Source organism: Petaurus breviceps, unplaced genomic scaffold (assembly GCF_028583685.1).
Source record: "Petaurus breviceps papuanus isolate PSGF00001 unplaced genomic scaffold, PetGlider_PUasm1.0 556, whole genome shotgun sequence".
NCBI classification, from domain to species: domain Eukaryota; kingdom Metazoa; phylum Chordata; class Mammalia; order Diprotodontia; family Petauridae; genus Petaurus; species Petaurus breviceps.
The window spans coordinates 4,391,890-4,416,473 of NW_027186374.1; the positions used below are offsets into that span (position 1 = coordinate 4,391,890).

Genomic DNA, 24,584 nt, shown 5'->3' on the forward strand with positions numbered 1-24,584 from the left:
AACTGAGCCAAATTTACAAAAAAATAGAGCCATTCCCTGTTTGATAAATGATTAAAGGATATGAAAAGTCAGTTTTCAGGGAGAGAAATCAAAACTATCAATAGATATATTAAATAAATTCTCTAAATCACTAAAATGAGAGAAATGCCAATTAAAACAACTCTAAAGTGACATCTCATACCTATCAGATTGGCTAATATGATAGAAAAGGAAAATGACAAATGCTGCAGGAGATGTGGTAAAGTAGGTACACTAATGTGGTGTTATCAAAGCTGAGAGAACTAATCTATTCAAGCTGGAGAACAACTCAGAACTATGCCCCTAAAGCTATACCACTAGTAGGGCTATATCTCAAAGAGAACAAAGGAAAGGGGAAAGGATCTATTTGTACAAAAATATTCATAGCAGCTCTTTTTATAGTGGCAAAGAATTGGCGATCAAGAGGATGCCCATCAATTGGAGAATGGCTGAACAAATTGTGGTATATAAATGTGATGGAAAACTATTTTGTTGTAAGAAATGAATGTAATACTTTCAGAAAAACCTGGGAAGATTTGTATGAACTGATGCAAAGCAAAGAAAACAGAACCAGGAGGACAATTTACACAGAAACAGCAACATTGTAAAGATAATTACCTTTTCATAGCCTTAGTAACACTGATCAATACAATCCACAATTATGAAGGATTCATGATAAAAAATATTATCCACCTCCAATAGAGAACTGATAAGACTTAAGACTGCATGTTGAAGTCTATTTTTTCTTTCTTTTTTTTCCCTTTTGGAATATGACTAAGATGGAAATGTTTTGAATAGCTTCACATATATGCATATATGTGTATATATGAGTGCACATATGTGTATATGTTTATATATAAGTATATATGTGTATTTATGTATGTATGTGTATATATATATATGTATTCTAATTCTTGCCTTCTCAATGGGTTGGGGAAGAAGTGAGGGGGCAGAGAATTTGGAACTAAAAATTAAAATTGAATTAAAAAAATAAACTAATGCTGATTAGGTGGAGTTTGGTGAATGTTCAAAATCAAGTAGGGAGCCATCAGGAATGCCTAATCCTAAGTCAGAATGAGGTTCCACTGCCCAGCTGATCCATGTATTATCCTTGAATTGTACATCACTCTCCATGGTTATTCCTTCAGTGATGGGGGGTGGGGTGGTGTGGTGGTGCCACAAAGAATTACATTGAATTGAAATGAATGAATATTTATTGAATTAATGCATGATTCAGCTGCGAGGTAGGAGACTTTTCTTGGGTCTGTGGCTGACTAGCTATGTTCTTAGGTGGGTCCCTTCTCCTCTCTGGGGCCCAGTAAAGTGAGGGGACCACTCTGAGTTGGACCCGATATTCTCTGAGACCCCTTCCGGCTCTAAATCCAATGATTCTGTGTCCTGCAGAGTAAACTGTTCTTCATTGCCACTGCCATTCAAGCTAAAGGCATTACACGGGAAAGAAGAGGCCCATACAGAGAAATAAAGCTTGCGAACTTTAATGCATTGGGATCAGCAACAGAGCAGAGGGTGCAGGAGAAAAAGCAGCGCCAAGGAGGCCCAATGGACCTGCTCCTTAGAAACACTTCCTGTGGACAATGGAAGGCCCTGCCTCATCGTACTCTGGTTTGCTGATCCACATCTGCTGGAAGGTGGAGAGAGAGGCCAGGATGGAGCCACCAATCCAAACTGAGTACTTGCGTTCAGGGGGAGCGATGATCTGTGAAGAGCAAAGGGGAAATGTCATGGTCAGGGTGGGGAAGGGTGTGCTGACATCTCTTTGGTCCTCCCAGAATCCTTCCTGAGGAGTGAGAGCCCACCCTAAGACATCAAGACTGAACCTTAGGGGTGTCATGGAATGCCCTTGTCTTAAAGAATCTTCCAGTTCTTAGAAGTGACCTAAACAAACCCCCTTCATTTTACATAGGAGGGAACTGGTATCCAGGGAGTGAAGTCACTTGCCTATGGTCACATACCCATTCTCTCTAGCTCTAAATACAACGTTCTTTCCAGAACGGTCCATGGCCTCTTAGAGGTAGGCAGCTCTGAGTTTGGGAGGAGCTGCCTACTGGTGTTTGAAGACCCAGGCTGGCTCCTCCAAGGCCCAGCTTCTTTAGTTTCTGAGCATAGGCCATGCCAATCTCATGCTCTGGGTAACTCTGTTTACTGTTCTGTCTATGCCTTCTGGATTCCAAACCCAGAACTCCATCCACCATGCCATGAAGCTCTCTGTGTCTTTCTCCACAATTTCATACACACACACACACACACATACACATACACACACACATACACACACACACTTATTTATATTTTTCACAAAATCTTTATTTGAATATCATTTTATATTGCCAAAAAACCCAAACAAACCCAAAACATAAAATCCCTCGCACCTCACAATGCCCTTTGGATAGGTTAATAAATATTCCTAGAATGCCAATGGTTATGCTTACAGCAGAACCTCAACTGGCTGTTTCAATCAGTTACCAGGCAATTTATCCAGTGCGTACCATGTACAAGGAATTGGATAAGGGGCTGAGGATACAGATAGGAAAGTGAGAAAATCTTTTCCATCACAAGGTATACATCCTACTTGTACTAAGCAATCCCTTTCCCCTAATACTTACCTAGACCTAACCCCCCACTTCCTCACTGTCACTAGGCATTGGCAAAATGTTGCTGGAGTAAGCATAGTAATTGGAAAGACCCTTTACTCTTGAAGCATTGATTTGGATCAGAGCTGAGGAGTGAGAGGAGGGCACAGAAGGGCAGTCCAGGGACCAGAATACAGTGAGTTTTTCTATTCAGGGCTTGACCAAGGGAGCTGGGAAAAGACCCACCTTGATCTTCATGGTGCTGGGGGCCAGAGCTGTGATCTCCTTCTGCATCCTGTCTGCAATGCCAGGGTACATGGTGGTGCCACCAGAGAGGACATTGTTGGCATATAAGTCCTTCCGGATGTCAATGTCACATTTCATGATGGAATTATAAGTTGTTTCATGAATGCCTGCAGACTCCATACCTGTGGTGCACAGTAGGCTCTAGTTAGCACCTTGGATAGTGTCATTCACCAAGACTTTCCTATTTCTATCAAGGGTAGCACTTTCCTTTCAGTCACCTAGTTTTGAAACCTCAGACTCCTCCTTGACTCTTATGACAATTGCCATATGCACTCAGTTACAAAGTCTTTTCAGCTCTCTCTATAAAATCTCCCACATTTCTTCTCTTCTTTATTGCTCCCCAGTTCAGTTCTGAGAGTTGTCATTTCTCTTTTTGATGACCGCAACAGCTCCCTAGTCAGTCTCCCTACCTCTGGTCTTTCCTTCTTTCCAATCCAGCCTCCACAAAGCTACCAAAATCATCTTCATGCCCAAGTTTACCTATGGCACTTCCTGCCTAAGGATCTTTAGTGCCTCCCAATTGCCTGTAGAATAAAATATAAGATCCTTTTTTTTTTTGGCATTCAAGGTCCTTCCAATCTCACTCCAGTCTACTTTTCCAGCTTTATGTATTTATTCCATTCTTATCATTTCCTTTTATTATTTATTATTAGACTGTTAGCTCAGGGACTATCTTTTTCTTTGCTTCGCTTCTCTAAACATTACCACAGTGCCTGGCACATAGTAGGTACGTAGTAAATGTTTGTTGACTGACTGCTTTATGCACTCTGTTTCAGCCACACTGGCCTGCTTGCTGTTCTACAAATTCTACACTCTCTTTTCCATCTCTGTGACTTTGCACATTCTGTTGTCCTGCATCCTGTCCCCAAGCCCCATGCCTGGAATCCACTACCTCCTCACCTTTCCATCTTAGAATCTGGATTCCACTGCCTCTAGGAAGCCTTCCCCAATGCCCTTAGTCATTAGTGTTTTCTCCCTCATAAAATTATTTTGTATTTGTTTATCTGTTTAGATCTTGCATGTGCTTCCTCCTTCCCCACTCCACACAAAGGATGTAAATTCTTGGAAGGCAGGGATCCTTTCTCTCTGTTTTTATGCCTCCAAGTCTATCAAAATGCTCTGCAGAGAACAGTTGCTTAATAAATGCCTGCTGAATTGAATCAAATATTGTTAGTTAATTCTTAACGAAGTTATATTTTATCTTCCTGACTTGAATTGTAAGCTTCATGAGGGAAGCAACTTTATCTTGTCTTTTTATGTGCCCACTGTTTTACCCTGCTCATGGGAGGTGCTCAATTCATGTCTGTTGACTGATGAATTGATCAGCCCAGAGAGCCTCTAGTCCCAGAGATGCATTTTGGAGCACTTTCTGGATTATGCAACTGACAATTCCTGGATATTAATTTCCTACTCCTGGGATTGGTTTTCTGAATTATCCTCACTCTTTTTTTTGGGATATAGTCTTAGTATTCTAAGATGATTGGAGTTCAGCCACATTAGAAAGTAGCTTATTCCAAGGTCTCCCCAAAGGAAGTTAACCTTCCAAGTTCTTCCTCTTTGGTTCACTATCTGCTTCTCCACACAGCAGTTAGTCTAGTCTAGTTGAAGGAGCATAGGGCTAAGAGTTGAGAAATTTGGGTCTCCAACCACCTTCTCCCATTACTGAAATGGGTGACCTCTGTGGACAAGGTCATTTCCTCTCACTGGTTTTCAATTTATTTTTGGGTAAAATAAGAGTGTTGGATGAGAGGACCTATAAGGTCCTTTCTGGTTCTAAATCCTATAATTATCAGAGCAGAAGTTGTCTAGGCTGTAGGATTGGATTCCCCTTTTCCTATATGAATAACTCAGTTATCTCCCTGGGACTAGTCATTGAATGACTCCTAGACTCCTGACTCTCATCCTGGTCTCCAGTTCCCTTCAACACTTCTCCCTCTTGCAGGGTCTCACCAATGAAGGAGGGCTGGAAGAGGGTTTCTGGACAGCGGAAGCGCTCATTGCCAATGGTGATGACCTGACCATCAGGGAGCTCATAGCTCTTCTCCAGGGAAGAAGAGGTGGCAGCTGTGGCCATCTCATTCTCAAAGTCCAGGGCCACATAGCACAGTTTCTCCTTGATGTCCCTTACAATTTCACGTTCAGCTGGTGGAAGAATCAAAGTGAGAGGGAACAGAGGGGTCACTTTTTCCAGTTTTCCAGTTCATTTTGGGACTCTTACCATGAATCCCATTAATTACTCAGTATTAGGGTCATAATGAAATTATATAAATCCTTCCAGATATCAATGTCACTATCGTTGTCAATCATGAAATGGACAAAATGCTTCCCAATCTCATTTGTCTTTGCCATTCCAAAAGATTGAAGTTGAGATCCCAAGAAAAAAAAATCTCCAAAGACTTTCTCACTCATAATTATAGCTTAATTTCCCTCAGAAAACCCTGGAGGGATGGACTCCTTTCACTAGTGGTAAGTAGGAGCTGCTTGGGTGCTTGCCATTGTCAAATCTACATTTATGCAGAGTAGCCAGCTCCCTAGATGGTATTATTTGAAAGAGGCCAGGAAGATCCTTCTCAAAACCCTCCCCTGCTAAGAATGAGACCTACATTTTAGCTGTTGTAAATGTGCTGAACTGTTTTCCTTTTCTATACCGATCTCTTTCAAGGGAGGGCTTTTATTTGGGGGAGTGAGAGTGATCGTGATAACAAAAAAAGGAGAGAAAAAATAGCAGCAAGGAACCATGAAAAACTCTAAAGAGAAGCAGAAGGAAGCTCCTTAGGGAGCACACAGAAGTAGGGCATCACTGGAATTGCCATGGGAAATTTCACATATACTTTAAAAAATGAATCTGTGCATGATAGAGACTCACAAATAACCCACTTTTCCTGTTCTTTGTATTAGGATACATTTATATTTGTTGAGATTTGTGAAGTTTATAATAATGAAAAAGTGGGATGGCTAGGGGGTGCAGTGAATAGAGCACTAGCCCTGGAGTCAGGAGGACCTGAGTTCAAATCTGGCCTCAGACACTTAACACAAAAACTACCTGTGTGACCTTGGGCAAGTCACTTAACCCCAATTGCCCTCCAAAAAGTAAAATAATAATGATAATGAAAAAGTAAAAAAAATTTGAAGACAGGAAAATATCTCTAGCATTGATGTCTGAAACACCATCTTTAAGGTTTCTGATCTGTAGATCATGGCTCCCTCCCTTTTTAAAAGACTCTTCGAGGCTTTGTCTGGCATTTATATCTTAGTGTGAGTTGGCTTATCAGATTTCCCCAAATAGCAGCTAACATAAGAACAAACTTGAATTCAGGAGGGGAGGCAGGGAAGGGAAGTGACCCAGATTATGAGACACTGACCATTGAGGACAGGTAGAAGGCAAAGAGAGGTCACAGGACAAGTGGAGAAGAAAAAAGGGTGCTGATCATGAACTTCACCTCTTTCAGTATGACCTCTTCAGAGCCAAATGTTTTCTTCCTTCTCATTAATCTCCTCCCCTTCCCCACTTCTCTGCATCCATAAAGACTGCAGGACTCAGGTCACCAGTTATAAACCCCTTGGGCCTAATGTGCCCCATCTGTGACCATTAAAATCCTTCTTTTCACTGGAAACAAAGGGAGTGTCCATCAGGGAATGGGTGAACAAACTGTGACATATGAATGATATTTTTCAGAAAGAAATGATGAAAAAGAAGATTTTAGAGAACATAATTAGGCATTAGAGAATTATAGAGTTTGAGAGGTGGAAAGAACCTTAGTAGCCATCTATCTAGGTCAGTCAAGTCAGGAAAGAATCCCCACTTTAACACAGATAACAAGTGGCTGATCAAGGTGGGAGAGCTCCCTCTCACTGGAAGCAACCTGCTCTGCTTTGGGACACACCTCATTGTTAGGAAGTCTTCCCTGAGTCAAACCAAAGTCTACCTTCAGAATGCTCCCCCACATTTACTCTTGGTTCTTGTCTTGAACGTGACTTTCCTGTCCCCACCCTAGTTTTCTTTTCTCTAGGCTAAACCTTCCCACTTCCTCCAATCATCTCTTACACTACATAGACTCAAAGCCTTTCTGCAGCCTGGTTGCCCTCCTTGGGATGCTTTGTAGCTTATCAATGCCTTTCTTAAATCCAGATGCCCATAAATGAATACAGTACTTCAGAGGAGGTCTGATGAGAGCAGAGGATATTGGGGTGATCATTGTGATCAACTCCCTATTCCTGGAAGCTTAGCCTCTCCTAGTGAAGCTCAAGATTGGATTAGTTTTAGTAGTGGCCACATCCCACTTCTGAGTCCCATTGAACTTGTGGTCCCCTAAGATCCCTAGATCATTTTCAGAATAATCACTGTCTATGCTTCCTTCAGTTTACTCGTGTGAAGTTTTTTATATTTAAGTGCAAGACTTTATGTTTATCCCTTGTGGTTTTTTTTTTTTTTTGCTCTTTGGAGGGGGTAAGGGAGGGCAATTGGAGTTAAGTGACTTGCCCAAGGTCACACTGCTAGTTTTGTGTTAAGTTTCTGAGGCTGGATTTGAACTCAGGTCCTCCTGACTCCAAGGCCGGTGCTCTATTCACTGCGCCACCTAGCTGCCCCTATCCCTTGTACAAACCTGTATAAATCAATGCAGAGAGAAGGAAGCAGAGCCAAGAGAAAAATGTTCAAACTGACCATAAGAACATTAACAAAAACAGCATTAAAAGAAATCCAGAGTGAGTAATTTCAATGAATAGTTCAGGAGATTAGCTAGTGAAACATTAGCTGATATATCTCTGAAATCTCTCTCTTCTCAGCCAAGAGGTAGGTGAATGGAGTGAAGAATGTTACTTACATTGTCACATAACACCACTATCAGTTTTTTTCTTTTTTCTTTTTTTTTTTTTTTGCTTTTTGGAGGGCAGTTGGGGTTAAGTGACTTGCCCAAGGTCACATGGCTAGTTTTTGTGTTAAGTGTCTGAGGCCGGATTTGAACTCAGGTCCTCTTGACTCCAGGACCAGCGCTCTATTCACTGTTCCACTTAGCCACCAGCAGTTGTTTTTTTTCTTGTTTATGTTTGTTTTTTTTTTTTTGTTACAAAAGAGAGGTCAATTTGTGGTTGAGGTAGAGAAAATGACAGTAATGTAAAAAACTTTAAAAAAAGTGTTTTTATTTATGCTTCCTTATTGCCTCCCTTAAGCCTTCTCTGGATCCCCCTCTTCTCCCTGCCCCCATACCTGTGGTCACAAAGGAGTAGCCCCTTTCTGTGAGGATCTTCATGAGGTAGTCAGTGAGATCCCTGCCAGCCAGGTCCAGACGCATGATGGCGTGAGGTAGGGCATAGCCTTCATAGATGGGCACATTGTGGGTGACCCCATCTCCTGAGTCCAGCACAATGCCTGTGAACAAGGGAAATGGGTTCCATGAAACTCTCTTTACCACTTTCCCCCAATATCTCCTTGGGACTAGTCATTGAATGACTCCTAGACTCCTGTCTCTCATCCTGCTCTGCAGTTTCCTCATCTGGAGAATGAAGGCGTTCCCTCCCACCCAGCCCTAAAGCTCTAGCCTTGGTCCACAAGAATCCTTTTGACACCTGTGATTCAGCTGATATGGATTCTGTTCCTGTCCACTGTGATGCCCCAGCCAATGACCAGTAGCCTGATCTTCATGAGCTTACATAAGCATGTGCACACATACACGCATGTACACACACTCAGACTGGGACCGCTACGACTTTGGCGATGGCTACAACAGCTGCTTGTCTCACACCTGTTGTGTGAAGGACAGAAAGTGATCAGAAAGGGAGGTGGGTCAGTCGTGTGATAAGGATGGGGGTAACAATAAAGGCCAACACATGACGCTTTCGGGTTTGCACGGGGCTTTTCACACACAGAGTCACTTAATCACGGCAACAATCTTGTGAGGTAGGTGGTATTAATATAGTCATTTTCCAGAAGAGAAAATCTATACTAAGAGAAATTCAGTGACATGCCAAAGGTCCCACCGTTGGCTAATTGTCTGAGGCAAGATTTGAACTCAGGATCTGAGACACCAAGCCTGGGACTCTATCAGTTATTCCCTGTAGCCACTGTGCTCATGTGCTCCATGGTGTCTCCCCAAACGTAAAAGGATTCCAATGGGAAAAGGCCTTCAAAGTTTGATGTGCTGGGCTTTAAGACTTCAGGAATAACATAGGGGAGGATCCCCCAGACCCAGGCACGGCCCGGCTCACCAGCTGTGGCGAGGAGCCAATGCCCGCAAGGCACAACTCCAGGGACACACTGCGGTTTCCGTATCACTTCACATTAAGAACTGTAGTGGGGGTCTCAGTTGCTTCACTGAGATGACAATAATAACTCTCATTTCTACTCTGCTTCCAGGGTCCCAAAGGGCTTTCCTCAGCACTGCCCTGGGAGGCCAGGTGTATGAAGATGAGGTCTCCTATTTGGCTGGTTAGGTTGGTCAGCTCCTGGAGTATTGCAATCATCTCTCACTCTCCTGTGTAAGGCACAGAGTAGATACGTGTTTCCTCCCCCTCCTACTTTCCTGCTCATTAGGATGTCCACCAGAGGGTGAGCTGGGCTAAGGGAAGGTGAGGAGACCAGAATAAACATGCTACTTAGAATTCAGATAATCAGTGAGCCTTAAGGCAACTTAAAAGCATATGACAAAAGAGGACACTGAGACCCAGGGATTGGCCCTTCTCAGTTATTTGTTGAAAGAGCTGAAAGCATTGGTCAAACTTGGAGAATTGGAATTCTCTGTTTCCTTACATGGATCACACATATTCTCTAATTCTTATTATTGTAGAGTTGTCAAAAAAACAAAAAACAGCAGGATAACCTGGCTCTCCTACTATAATGTGAACCAGTTTTTATATCATAAATTAGGAGCAAAAAAGGGGCTCAGAGGTCACTGAGTTCAACATGAGTCTAGCTGTCAAGTCTAGCCTTCCAGGCTAAGTAAGGAGAATCTCCTCTCAAGGAGCTCAGATTCACCTCTCCCTGCCCCATCTGCTGTCTTTTCTTTCACCTTCCCCTCTACCTTTACCCCCAAACTCCAAGGCTCCACAAGGTCAGGGCTGTAAGCACAGCTTACCAGTGGTACGGCCAGAGGCATAGAGAGACAGAACGGCTTGGATAGCAACATACATGGCAGGGACGTTGAAGGTTTCAAACATGATCTGAAATATGGACAGGAGTGAAAAGTCAATTCAATTCAGCATACATTTCTTAAGTACCTACTGTGCGTCTGGTGTTCTTGGAATATAAAGACAAAAAACTTCCCCTGCTCTCTAGGAGCTTACATTGTCCTGGGAAGATACAAAGTGGAGATAGACCGTAAGGATGATGGAGAATGAAGAAGAGATGAAGAGGAAGAGGAGGGGAAAGAGAGAAGAAGGGCAGAAGAGGAAGAGAGGAAGGAGAGGTGAGAAGAGGAAGAGAAAGATCAGATGAGGAGGAAGGGGAGAAGGAGAAAGAGGGACAATAATAACGGAAGGGACCAAGGGAGGCTTTGTTTAAGATGCGGCATCTGAACTGAGCCTTGAAGGAAGGCAAGGACTGAGAGGAGGAGAGGCTTTCCAGCTTGATCAAATGCTTGAACAAATGCATAGAGGTTGGAGATGGAACCTTGAATGTGGAGAATAGCCAATAAACCAGTTGGGCCAAAGTGGAGAGTATGTGAAGGTACTATCGAATGAGGCAAGGGGAAGCCAGACAGTGGAGAGCCTTGAATTACAACTCAGGGAGTTATCTTTTGTCTTTTTCATTGCTAAAGGTTTTTAAGGATGGTAGGGATTTGGTCACATTTATGCCTCAGAAAGATTAGTCTGGCAGTTGTGCAGAAGATTGAGTGGGACTGGAGAGGAGTAATGTGGAAGATTAGTTAGGAGTTCTGTTGCCATTGGCTAGGTAAGAGATGACAAAAGCCTTACCCAGAGTGATGAGTATAGGAGTGCAGAGAAGGGGACAGTTCTAGAAGCACACGGAGTTAGAATTGACAAGACCTCACGAATTGGCTTGGGGAGTGAGGGAGAGGGAAGATGGAGGATGATTCAAAAGTTGAGAATCTGGGTGGTGGGGGATGGGAGGTGTCTGCAAAAGAAGTAGGGCAAGTTGGAAGAGAGACAGTTTTAGGGGGAAAGAAATGTATTCTGTTTGGTTCATACTGAGTTTGAGATGTTTATGGGACATCCAGGAGCAGATGTTGAGCAGTCTTTCATGGTGGATGTTGGCAGCTAGAAAGAGTTTAAAGATGGGTGCATAGATCTGAATGTTATCTGCATAGAGATGAAGGGTTGCTTCAAAACTTTAAGTCTAGCAGAACCAGGAGAACATTGTACACAATTACAGACACATCATATCTGTGATGACTGACTTTGGTAGACTGGGCTCCTTTCAGCAATGCAAGGCTATAAGACAGCTCCAAAGGACTCATGATGGAAAAGGCTGCCCACATCCAGAGAAAGAGTTATGGAGTCTGAATGCAGATGGGAGCAAATTAGTCCTCTCTCTTTTTGGTTTTGTTTTGTTCCTTCTTTCTTGTTCATCCCAGTGGTTATAACCCTTCTTTACAACTTGACTAATGTTTAGTGTGAAGGTATTTGTAGAACTTGTATCGGATTGCATGCTGCCATGGCAGGGGGCAGGGGAGGAGAAGGAAAGGGAGGGGGAGAAAATTGGAACTCAGAAGCTTGTGGAACTGTTGCAAACTAAAAGTAAACTAATAAATAAATTAAACAAAACAAAACCCTTTAAGCCTGTGTGATTTCATCCATGTGGGTGGGTTCTCCAATTATCAATGAAGATCAAAGCCCCTCCATATCTTAGCTGGTGGTTTCATGAGTTTCTTTGGCCATCACTTGGTTGTCAATTCTAATATGGATACCCAGTATCACCAGGCTCAGGCCTGCCCCATTCCAACCTAACAGGACCTGCCACACTTTATGCTTCACTCATAAAGCCTTTTGAAAGAAAATGTGTGTGTGTGTGTGTGTTGTGTTAGAGAAAGGGGAGAGAGAGCCAGACAGAGAGACAGAGACAGACTGACAGACAGACAGACAGACACAAATAAACTAGATGAACATTCATGGGGGCACCTAAGCATTCCCCATTCTTGCTCCCCATTACTCTTACTTGGGTCATCTTCTCTCGGTTTGCCTTAGGGTTTAGAGGGGCTTCTGTCAGCAGGGTGGGATGTTCTTCTGGTGCTACCCGAAGTTCATTGTAGAAAGAGTGGTGCCAGATCTAGGAGAGACAGAAGTCACTTTCAACAGGCAAACAGGTTCCAACTAAGCCAGACGATCCAGGGCAGAAATGTAAAGATGAGGCTATGCTCAACCCAAAGGTGAAACCCCAAACCCGAAGCCCTGAGACCCTGGGACCTGCTTCCCTCCTGGTAAAGCAGATGAGACGGGCAAGCTGAGCCCGGCTCGGACATTCCCTGTTCTAGGTTTTAAGGCCCTCCCAGAGATGATATTCTTTGTTTTATGCTCATTTTGAGCTCCGCTATTCTATGTTCTAGGTCCCTCTGCTGTTCTATGTTCTAGGTCCTAAAGTCTCTATCAACTCTGAGTTTCTGTAAGTCCTAAGGCCACTACCACCTCTGACACTTTATGCTTTGTCTTAAGGTCTCTCTCAACCCTGACATTCTCTGTTCTAAATTCTAAGGTTCCTTTCAGCTCTGCTCTTCTGTGTTTCCTGCTCTAAAATAAAGTTCAACAATAATGTTCTACATTCTAAGATTCCTCCCAGCTCTCACATTCTCCATTCCAAATTCTCTTCCAGCTTTGTCTATGTTTCTCCATTCTTTTCATCCTGATGGCACCATGGACAGAGTGCTGGACCTGGAGTCAGAAAGACCTGAATTCAAATGTGACTTCAGATACTTACTAGCTGACTTACCCAAGGCAAGTCACTTTGCCTTTGCTTGCCTCAGTTTCCTTATCTGTAGAGAAGGGATGAAAAAAGCACCTATTTCTGAGGGTGGTGAGAATCAGATGAGATAATAATGATGAAGCCCTTAAAGGCACAGCGCTGGGCACATAGTGAACTCCATCCAGTTTAGATTCTGGTGTTCCTTTCATTGTCTTTTGTGTTCTATGTTTTTTGCCATCTCTTATTCTATGTCCCAAGATACCCTTCAGCTCTGGCATTTTCTATTCTACGTTCTAAAGGGCTTCCCATGGTCTGATATTCTATTTTCTAAGATTCTTCCCAGGTGTGGCATTTTATGTTCTCTGTCCAAGGTTCTCTGAACTCTAACATTCTAGGTTCTGAAGTGCCTCCCAGTTCTGACATTTAAAGAATTCTATGACCAGGGACCATGTCCTGGGGTCTATTTTTGCAGGTAAATAGGTCCTTAGCTTGAACTAAATCCTCTCACCTTCCTGCATATGAGTTTTCTCTTCTACAAAATGGGAAGAATGGATCCTGATGAAGAAATCTGGGGCTGGAGAGCTCCGAGCTCTTCAGATGCAGGCACAGGGGCAGGACAACATGTCATTAAGAACACTGGCTTCAAGGGAGGGGCCCCAGTACCTTCTCCATGTCGTCCCAGTTGGTGATGATCCCATGCTCAATGGGGTACTTCAGGGTCAGGATACCCCTCTTGCTTTGGGCCTCATCCCCCACGTAACTGTCTTTTTGGCCCATTCCTACCATCACACCCTGTAACCCAAAGAAGAGAGACAAAGTTGGGCAAAAGTGAAAAATGAGGCCTCCTAATAAAGACAGCAGGCTTGGGGTGGCTAGGTGGTGCAGTGAGTAGAGTGCTGGCCCCAGAGTCAGGAGGACCTGAGTTCAGATATGGCCTCAGACACTTAACACACACACACACACACACACACACACACACACAAACCTAGCCATGTGACCTTGGGCAAGTTACTTAACCCCAATTGCCCTCTAAAAAAAAGCAAAAAAAAAAAAAAAGACAGCAGGCTTCCTGGTCTTTTGCAGCACTAAGTCTGGAAGTTAAGACTAAGTCCTTTCATTCTTCTCTAATCGTTCATTTGCTTTATTCTAATCTAAGTAACAGGACTATGAATTCCTTGAGGGAATGAGAGGTTCCACAGTCCCTGGATCCCAGATCTCTGAGTTGAAGGAGGTGGCAGCTCATTTTCCAATACAAGGAGGGAGGGAGAGGAAAGAGGATCTTCTCTCCACTCTGCCAAGTGATGGGTCATCCAGGATCCTCTTGGACCCACCCCCCAAAATAAAAGCAGCCTAGTCTGTTTTCCAACAATTCTGTTCCTGGCTGTGTCACTCAGGCATTAGCTGAAATCTTCCCCTGCAGCTTCCCTACAGTGCTCCTGGCTCTGCTCCCTGGGAACTAAAAGAACAAATTGGATCTCTCTACCACATGGCAGCCCCAAGGATGCTTGAAGATAGTTATCTTGTCTCCTCTAATCTTCTCTTCTTGATGTTAAAGCTTCCCAGGTCTTTCATTTGATCTTTCCATGGCACCATCTGAGATGCCCTTCTCTGGACATTGTCCAGCTTGTCAATATTCTTCTTACAATAATTATGAGGGAATTTGGTTCCAGAGAATCAAAGCCTTCTCTGGTAGTTGAATGTTATACTCTTACATATGCCTCTTACATTCTAGGTTCTAGCTTCTCTGCCAGCTCTGTGTTCTCCATTCCCTTCCAGCTAGGTGGCACAGTGGATAGAACACCAAGCCTGGAATCAGGAAGATGAGTTTAAAGCTGGCCTTAGACACTTATTAGCTGTGTGACCCCGGGCAAGTCACTTAACCTCTGTATTTCTCCATTTCCTTATCTGTAAAATGGGGATAGTAATAGTGCCCACCTCCCAGGGTTGCTGTAAGGATCAGATGAGATAATTCTGAAGTGCTTAACACATGCCTGGGACATAGTAAGTGCTATATAAATGTCAGCTATCATCATCATCATCATCATCATCATCATTACTGATCATGGCCATCCTCTGCTCAAAAACAAAAAACCTTCAGCGGTAAAAAACAGCAATAAAAAACCCAATCTATGAAATGAATCTCTTAGTCTTGGAGAAGAGATTAGGAAACCCTCCTTTTCCTTTTCATTGAAGAGGTAAGGGGCTATGGATATGGAAAGCTATGCTGTAGGGCAGTCACTGTGTAGGCTGGCTTTATTTAATTGAGACAGGTAGAACCAGCAGTCACTGTATGGAAGACTAAATGTCATTAACGCAACTTAAAAAAAGCAGCAGTCATTCTTCATTGCCTATCAAACTATCAAACACAAAAAGTTTCAGAACCTACATGATATTGAATCCAATGACCACCTCCCTCCTCCTCCCTCACCATGCTTGGCTCACTTTGACATGGTCTCCTGTGTCACAGATATCATAATCATCATGACAAAACCCAACATTTCTTCAGTTCTTTGTGCCATTTAATTTGTGTCTTCCCAAACTTGAAGATGTTTTTCCCAATACTGTCAACCAAGAATCAGTCCCAGCTATGGCATGAACATTGCTCTGACCTTGGACAAGCAACTTATCTCAGCCTCAGTTTCAACCTCAGTAAGATGAAAGAGTTGGACTACATAACCTTGAAGAGTTAAGTAACTTGTCCAGGATCACACAGATAGTGAATATGTGAGGCCACATTTGAACTCAGGAAGATCATTTTATACACTGTGTCACCTAGCTGCCTATAACACAGGGAACTCCCTGTACCGAGTCAGGCTGGCATCTTTTACAGCTTAATAGTCATTCAGTTGTCCAGATCATGGAGAGGTTAAGTGATTTGTCAAGGGTCTCACAGACCTGGCTCCGAGGCTGGCTCTCTACCCATTACCCAAGCTGGCTGCCTAGTATTAGTTAATGGGAGGGGGGAGTGATGGGACCTTCCCTCATCCCTCCAAAGCAGCAACAGACAAACATTCGGACACTGACCTGATGTCTTGGGCGGCCCACGATGGAAGGGAAAACTGCCCGGGGGGCATCATCCCCAGCAAAGCCGGCCTTGCAGAGGCCAGACCCATTGTCACACACAAGCGCAGTGGTCTCCTCTTCACACATGATGGGACTCACTGGGCAGGTTGGAGGACGGCAGCACCTAGGAGAGGGCCAGAGAGGTCCAAGGTCAGAAACCCTCCAATCCAAACCCTAGGACTTCAGACCGTGGGAGAAAGCTAGGCCTCCTAGCTCTCAAGGACCTTGTTCTCCCCCACCCTACAGATCAGCTTCCCCACAATCAGGGAACTCTGTCCATTGTTCAGAAGAAGAGGGTCATACTAGGGGAGACTCAGGTCTCTGAGACCCCAGGGCATTCAATGTCTCTATGTTGAATGAGACAAAGATTACACCCATTCCACCTTATCTCCCAGCAGAATGCAAGCTCTTTGAGAATAGGGATAGTTTCTTTCTTTCTTTTTTTTTTTTTTGAGGCAGGTTAGTAGTTAGTTGTCAAAGAACTGGACTTGGACTCAGGAAAATCTGCATTCAAATCCGGCCTCAGACACTTACCAGTTGTGCCACTCTGGGTAGATAATTTAACTTCTCTCAGCCTCAGTTTCCTCATCCATAAAATGGGGGCAGCTAGGTGCGCAGTGAGTAAAGTGCCCACCCTGGAGTCAGGAGGACCCGAGTTCGGTTCCGGCCTCAGACACTTAACACCCACACAAAAAAAACTAGCCATGTAACCTTGGGCAAGTTACTTAACCCCAATTGCCCTCCAAAAGGAAAAGGAAAAAAAAAAGCACTTCTCTGGAAGGGTTTAAAGTGTCAGAAAAGATAACAAAGGTGAAGTGCTTTGCAGACCTTAAAGCGTTATATACATGGTAACCATTGTATTTTTGTTTGTTTTTGGATCCCTGGTGTTTAGTACAGTGCCTGGCATATAGAAGAGGCTTAACAAATTCCCACTGAAGACAGTATCCTGACCATTATGAGGTATAGGAAAGAAAGGGGGGGGAGGAAAGAGGATATTTTAACCAGTTTCATATGGCATGGTCTCCAGTCTCCTCACTATTCTAGTCCCCCACCTCCCAGTTCATTCCTGATTTGGTATGGGGACCAAAACAAACCCCTCCCCAGAAAAATATGAGACCCTCAAAGACATGGTCCGATAATCTTTAGCTTCCTATTCCCAGCCATACATACTGCCTTATACAGAGCAGGTCTGTAATGAATATGTGTTAAACAGAATTGACCTCAGTGGTCTCTCCAGCTAATAAAAGTTGCACACCCCCTCGCGCCCACATTACTCAGTATCCAGTTTGGGTAATTACCATGGCCTCCAAATTCATCATCTTGGAGACAGCCTGGAGATGGGGGTGAGCTCTCTGAAATAAGCTGGGCTGTTCCTTAGTTGTCACTGTCTAGTGAAGTCTATTTAATTGAGAAGGCAGCTATTAAGCACCTACTGTATTCTAGGAATTTAGCAAGGCAATAGGGATACAAATGCAGAAGGGAAACATTTCCTGCCCTTGAGAAGCTTACATTCTTTCAGGGAGCTACACAAAATAAACACACAGTGATTGGGGCTGGGGGGGTGGTGCAGTAACAAATAACCAGTGGAATCACATAAGGAAAATGTGTCTCTGAAGTTGAGCCTTAAGAGTAGCTTGGGGTTCCAAGAGGCAGAGGTTAGGAGAAAGAGAATTCCAGGTATGGGGACAGCTCATGCAAAGGCATGACATGGGAGGTAGAGTGTCAGTGATATGGTCTGTGACATGGTGGGATGAGATCATGGCATCATGGGTCTAGAGCTGGGATGGACCTTAGAGACTATGTGAGAGGCAGGAGACCTGTGTTTGAGAACCAGGATTGACACTTTTAGCAAAGCATTGCAGCATAGTGGACAGCACACTGGACTATAGTCAGGGAGACCTAGACTCGAAATCTGCCTTTAGATCCTTACTAGCTGTAAGAGCATATCCTAGCATCTCTCTGGGCCTCAGTTTCCTTATCTGTCAAATGGATATACTAACATGTGCTATTGCACATAGCTGTTTTGTGAAGCTTGAAGAACTAAGGCTAATGATATTGTTTCCTCCTTTGGAAAAAGCTATGTGGTTAATACAAATTTATACTTATCATTATTGTTATATCAGGGGCCCAAGGAACATTTTGTTTGGATTCTTTTTGCTGTTGTTTGTCCTTCATTCTCAAAGAGGACCAATGACATCAGGAAGGTGATGTCTTGACTTGCAAGTGAATTAAATTTAAGTGAGGTAGGGCTGTGTGAAGTCACCAGCCTCATTCTCTCCTTAAGAGCCATCTGGGTCCAGTGACAAGACATAGATTAGCATTCCAATTTGCTAAATATCTGCTTTGCCCAAGGCATTCTTTTAGAGGTAGTGATAAAGATAAAAAAAAAAAACTGTACCTACCCTAAAGAAGCATAGGGTCTGGTAGGGAAGTAAGGGAAGAGATAAGATGGGCACATATTAGAAGTTGGATGGAGCGGTGAAAAGAGTTAAGTAACTAACTTTTCTGTTGTTGATCTTTTCATTTGATTTATCATACTCTGATAGTGGGTTATTGAAATCTTCCATTCTCACTGATTTTATAATTCTTTTTTTGTAGATTATTTGGTTCTGCCATTATAAATATAGCTGCTACATTTCTGAGTGTTTAAAAGCTCAATATCCACATATTCTCATTATCAATGGTAACTTTAAGTATTATCTAAGCTCCTTTTTCATCTCTTGATACTTTTGAACTTGAATTCAATTTTGTCACATATATCATCAATTCAATTCCATACTTTTTTGAGCTAGCTATAATATGGCAAATTTTGGTTTATATGCTATCTTCTTGATTCTGTGTTCATCTTTTAACATTAGGCATAATTCCTATAGTTGACATTCTGCTGGGTTGTTGTGATTTCTTGTGCCTCACACATAGTAGTTGCTTAATAAATACTTGTTGGATTTAATTGAACTAAAGTCAGAGGATCTGGGTTTGATTGTGGCCATTCTGGCTATTTGATTGTGACCTTGGGCAAATCACTTAGTTTCCTCCTCTGTAAAATGAAGGGGCTTTAAGATCCCTTTCACCTCTCAATCCTTTGAGCTAAATTAAAATGTCAAGAGTAAAAGAAGAAATCAGACCAAATAATGCTGAGAAGTGAGCAGGGTAAAGACAGTTTTAGTTGGAGAAATTAATCATATTCTGCCTGGTCTTAGAGTTAATTTCCTTCCTTAAGAGCCACTTTTTGGGTCTTCTCAGAGGTAGACAGACAGGTAGGGTTAACCAGGGCTGTAATAACAGCAACAATCACAACAGTGATGGTGACAATGATAAAGAGGAGCCATCTTCATAGGGCTCCGTGGTTAACTCCCTAGCCTTTTGAAATGTGTTCATTGAGTTAGGTCTGAAGACCCATTTTACAGATGAGAAAATGGAGGCACATGGAGGAGGTCACATGGGAGCATTAGAGGCAAAATTTGAACCCAGGTCTTGTATTTCTAAGCCAGTGCTGTTTCCACTGCCTTTTCCTTGTGAGCAGTCCTGGGAGGTAGGGGCCACTTATCCCTGTTTCACATATGAGGAAACCGAGGCAGACGGAGGTTAAGTAGATCCAGAGGTAGTCTATGCCCCTTAAAACTCTCAGACTCTATGATTATTTTGCAGAAATAATGACTTTAGAGGCAGCCAGGTGGTGCAGTGAATACAGGACCAGCCCTGGAGTCAGAAGGACCTGAGTTCAAATGTGACCTCAGACCCTTGAGGTCACTTACTAGCTGTGTGACCTTGGGCAAGTTACTTAACCCCAACTGCCTTGCCTTCCCCCCTCCAAAAAAAATTAAAATAAAAAAATAATCCTTGAAAATAATGACTTTACTAGAATTGGCCCTAGAAGGGACCTTTTAGACCATCTAGTCAACCCCTTCTTCTCATGGGTTGGGAAATTGAGGGAAAGGACTTGCCCATGGTCACACGAGATTTTTTATAAAGGATTGTAGTGAGGAAGGTGGAATAGCTTTGTTTTGATTACTCCCAGAGAGCTGAACCAGGAGCAAGGAGAGAAACTATGGAGAGGCAGATGGAGGAGGAGGAGCTGTCCAAAAGTGGCCTGGGTTACCTCAGCACTTAGGAAGTCTTTCTCATGTGGAAGTCTTCAGGCCAAGGCTGAATGATGGCTTGTTGGCTGGCTTTGCATGAATTATTTTTTAAAAAGGCACAGATTGCATTGGGTCCTGGCTGCTGAGGTTCCTTCCAGTTCTAAATTTCTGTGACTTAGTGACTGGGAACCAAGCAATTGGACCTCTCTTCCCATCTGGCTGCATGACATGCTCTCTCTTTGGGCCTCAGGAGTTGGCCCTGTCCAGCTCATGAGCTGGCGATCTCATGTCTTTTCTGGTCTTAACCTTAGTACCATCATCTATAAACTGCAAGGCAAGAAGCCTTGGAAGCTCTCCTTCCCAGGGAGTGCCCTGATGATGCTTTAGTGAAAACAGCCTGGGACTCAGAGCCAGGGGAGCCTGAGCTTGTGTTGTGGACAGTGGCCAGACTGCCAATTCTAAAGCCAGGAGAGCCTGGGTTCAAATCCATTTGCTAGTGTTTACCAGCTGTGTGACAATGGGTAAGTTTCTCAGCCCCTCTGATTCTTAGTTTTCCCATATATAAAGTGGGGGCAGTTCTCCCCACAATCCCTTCCTGCCCAGGGTAATTGTGAACATCAAATGAGATAATGAATTATTATTTTTTCAAGATTGCTTCCAGTCTGAACAAATTGCCAGTTTTGTAAGTCTGAGGGGCACCCTGTAGATCTGGTGGAGTACAGCTTGGCTGGAGAGACTGGATTTGTAATTTCATTGGTATAGGGAATTCCCAGGCAAGGAAACTCACACTAATGCAAGTTGGAATCTTCTTTGCAAAATGCCATTTGAGAGAGTTGCCTAGATTACTGAGAAGGGAAGTAGTTTTGACCAGAGTCACCTTCAGTATATGTCAGGGATGAGACTTGAACCTGGCCAGGTCTTGCTAGCTTTAAGGACAGACCCAGCTTTGGGCAGTCTATGCTATGTTGCCTCTCCTAGATCTAAAATATTGCAACTAAAGGAAAGGTTCTGGCCTTTTCTCCTCTTGTCTTGCTCCATCCCACCAATAGTCCTCAGATATATGGGGACCAGTTATGTTAATCTATTCATCTTCAGCCAAGAGGAAATCCAAAGGCAGGGGGTCTGTCAGTCCAGCAGCCAGAGTTGAGGCAAACAGAAACCCAGCTTCTGGGAGGATAAGGGAAGCCCAGTGTTTCCCAAACATGGACATCTTGCTCATCCAAGAAATTATCTGTTCAGGACATCTCCTCTGAAGTCCTGCACACTGCCAGCTATGGGATCAGGCAGAATAGTTTTCATTTCAGCCATACGTGGAGATGAACTATGGGATTTATTGAAGCTGAAAGTATGGACCTCTTCTCAGAAGAATGCTTTTAAATGTATAAAATAAGATTCATGGGATTACAAGAGGAAATTACATTGAAATCCATTTGTCAAAATATTTTTTTTAATTCACAGATCTCAGATTAAGAACTCCTTATTCTAGTTTAATCTCTTCATTTTTCAAAAGAGGAAACTGGGGCTCAGAGATACTAGAGAAGGGAAGTGACTCGCTCAAGGTCACACCCACAGTCGATGAGTCAGGATATGAACCCATCTCTGCTTGTTCCAGACAGTGTTCTTTCCATTCTGCCTTATAGCCTTTGTTGTATTCCCACACAGGGCCTAGAAAGCCCAGAGGCCTGCCAAGCCCTGGATAGGAGGAACCTAAGGGGTTCTCCACATCCCCCCATGGCACCACTCTACGAGCTAGCCTTGAAACATCCAGTGGCAGCAAGACCCATGGCAGCGCCATCCTTCCTCATGCCACCAACTCCACTAACGAGTTGTGTTCCGGTTGTTTAGTCTCTTTCAGCCCTGACTCTTCATGACCCATTTGGGGGTTTTCTGGGCAGAGATACTAGAGCGGTTCACCATTTCCTTCTCCAGCTCATTTTACAGATGAGGAAACTGAAGTGACCAAGGTTAAGTGACTTGCCCAGAGTCACATAACTAGCATGTGTCTGATGCCAGATTTGAACTCAGGACTTCCTGACCCAGGTCCTTCACTCTCTCTGTTCCCCCTCAGATAATAAGAATGGTGGTTTTGAAGCTGAAAGTCTTCTGCTCTATGGGAGCAGTCAGACCTGAGTTTGAATCCTGCCTCTGATTCTTGCTAGCTGTCTGATCCTGGACCTTCACATCTAAACCTCAGTGTCCTCACCTCCAAAATGGAGAATATAGTATCATCTATGTCATAGGATCATTGCAGGGTTCAAGGGAGATCACATCTGCTCGCTGCCTAGCCAACCTTTAAACACTCCATCAGTGTGGACTGGCACTCTCCTTCTCACCCCCTCTCTATTATCACTGTCAGAGGCAGCAGTGAGGAGAGCACTGACTAGGCAGCTTGAAGATCTCTCTGCCAGTCTCACCTCTGACCAACTCTGTCTCTCTGTGGGGGAAACTTCCCCACAAGGAGTTTCCACACCAGTGAAGTCACAGGTCCAGTACAAAACAGTTCACTCATGGGACCCCAGAGGTCATGGACTCCAGAGGCCCAGAGAGGGGAGGTGAGTAGGCTGGGGTTATAGAGCTAGCAAGTGTCCAGGGTGGAAGCCTTAACGACTCCAAAGCCAGAGCTCCAGTCTCTATACTAACGTGCCTCAAATAGCCCAACTCTCATTTTATAGATGGGAAACAGGTACAGACAGAAGCAGTTTCAGGACCCAAGTCCCATGACTAAACCCAGTGTTCTTTCCACAGAAAAAGATGTCAGCATCTTCCAAATGGGTCAGTCCTTCTTCCTATCCCTGGTATCTATCATTGCCTTCCTCCAGAATGATGGGACACAAAGGCATCACAGAATCACATGACCTCAGGCTTGGTGGGGGATTGGTGGAGAATTCCTCATCCAACAAGGGGCATCCAGCCTTCAGTTCATGATGCCTAGGGAGGGGGATCCCACCATCTCCCAAAAAACAGCCTTGGAGGAGGAGCTTGGCCCCTTGTGTTACAGACACTGAGAAGTGGCTGGAAAGGGTTAGGAGCAGAGCCAGGACTGGGCCCCATGTCCTTTGGGTGGCCCGGCTCTCTCACTTGTCTTGCTCTGTTCCCAGCAGCAGGCTTCCGTCCTGGTCCTGCTGTCTGGGTGACCAGGATGGAGACCTCAGGAGTTAGAGAAGTGGGTAGGGGCTCAGAAAGGTAGCTGTCCACAGCACCTTTACCTGGCCTACCACAATGCAGACATTTAACAAATGACTATTGACTGACTGACTGACCCCAAGTCACAAGGAGCTGCTGCCTGGTGCTGGGGAAGAAGCGATCTGGGTTCAAATCTCATCTTTGTCCCCTGGACAAAATACTTCATATCTTGGGACCTGTTTCCTCATCTATGAAGTGAGGGCACTGGCCTAGGTGACCTCTGAGCTTTCTCTTCCCTTCCCTGACTCTAAATCCATATTGCAGTGGGGGAAAGTGCTGTATTTGAGGTCCGAGGACCTGGATTCAAATCTTGGTTACAAGCTGCAGGACCTTCCCTTGGGTTGAACTCACTTGGCCTTGGAGGTCCCTTCTGGCTCTGGATCTCTGATCCTGTCAAAGGTCTAGTGGTACCAAGTCGAACAGTCCAACCAAATCCCATGCCCTCCTCCTCCCTCCTTCCCTCCCTCCCTCAGTCCCAGGGGGGACTGGGCAGGCGGACGCAGCGAGGGCTACTCACCGAGGTTGCAGGAATTCCTGGCTTCAGGGCCCTGGGTCTGGCGAGTCTTTGGTATAAATACCAGAGCAATAGAAAAATTCAGAGGCGGATCTTCTCCAAGCAGATCCCCTAAAAGGGAGAGCTTAGGGTGTGTTGGCAGGATTGCCATATAAGGTATTTTAGTTCAATATATTGACCTGGGGAGGGGATGCAGGGGAGTTGAGTGAATTATTCCTTTAAAATGTGTGCAAAAGGCCTGGGGGGTGGGGCAAGCCCCTGGGGCTGCTAGCTTTATTCCTTTCCAGCTCTGCTTTCATAAACAAGCAGTGCACAAGTCCTTATAAGTTGCCTTCTGCAAGGACCCAGAAGCGTCTCCAAGTTACTGGAAGAGAAAGCTACCAAGAATGGCAGTCTGCTGGAGCCTCCATTCCATAGTCCTCAGGGCTCAGCACCTGTAGCCCCACCTCCCGAGCTAGGCCTGCCTCAGTGGGAGCCTAGAGCTGGGGGCTGGGGAAGGAGGAGAAGGAATGCTGGCCTCCATCACCACGATCCCCAGGGACCAGCCAACTACAAGCACAGAGGAGGGGAAGGGCAGCCCTGGGAGGGACATTTACAGAGTCCTCACACATACTTCCCAGCTTGATACAGACAGTCATTACTGTTAGTAAATAGTAGTGACCCTAAGATCAGGGACCATAGGATCCCAGACAGAGCACTGGAGGGGAGCTTCAGGGCCACATCCCTCATTTTACAGATGAGGAACCTGAGGCCCAGTGAAGGTAAGACACTTGCTGAAGGACATATAAGCAGCATATATGAGGGTCAGTGACTGCCAATCTGAGCCTTCCTGTAGCCTTCATTCATAGGTCTTGGAGCAGAGAAGAGATCATCCAGCCAAACCCTATCATTTGATGGTGGAGACCCAGAGCAAGGAAGTGAGCTGTCTAAGGTCACTGCAGCATGGCCCAGATTCAAACCCTGTGTCTCTTACCATTGCA

The 24,584-nt window shown here is 44.3% G+C and overlaps 1 protein-coding gene across 1 annotated transcript; it reads right to left on the bottom strand.

The window, feature by feature from the left end:
• Nucleotides 1-1,500: 1,500 nt before the first annotated feature.
• ACTG2 (actin gamma 2, smooth muscle) lies at nucleotides 1,501-23,693 on the bottom strand. The gene is made up of 9 exons (XM_069102808.1): nucleotides 23,608-23,693; nucleotides 15,790-15,952; nucleotides 13,429-13,557; nucleotides 12,025-12,135; nucleotides 9,986-10,070; nucleotides 8,122-8,283; nucleotides 4,866-5,057; nucleotides 2,856-3,037; nucleotides 1,501-1,735 (listed from the first exon to the last, which is right to left on the bottom strand). Exons 2-9 carry the CDS (start codon nucleotides 15,913-15,915, stop codon nucleotides 1,592-1,594), a joined length of 1,131 nt encoding a protein of 376 aa, XP_068958909.1. The 5' UTR covers nucleotides 15,916-15,952; nucleotides 23,608-23,693; the 3' UTR covers nucleotides 1,501-1,591.
• Between the last annotated feature and the right edge of the window lie 891 nt (nucleotides 23,694-24,584).

Coding starts and splice junctions, on each gene's coding strand:
- ACTG2 (XM_069102808.1), bottom strand. CDS start 15,915: ATGTGTGAAGAGGAGACCACTGCGCTTGTGTGTGACAATGGGTCTGGC. Junction 12,136..13,428: donor ACTGGGACGACATGGAGAAG/GTACTGGGGCCC, acceptor TGTCTCTCCTAG/ATCTGGCACCACTCTTTCTA. Junction 1,736..2,855: donor CCAGCACCATGAAGATCAAG/GTGGGTCTTTTC, acceptor TGCTCTTCACAG/ATCATCGCTCCCCCTGAACG.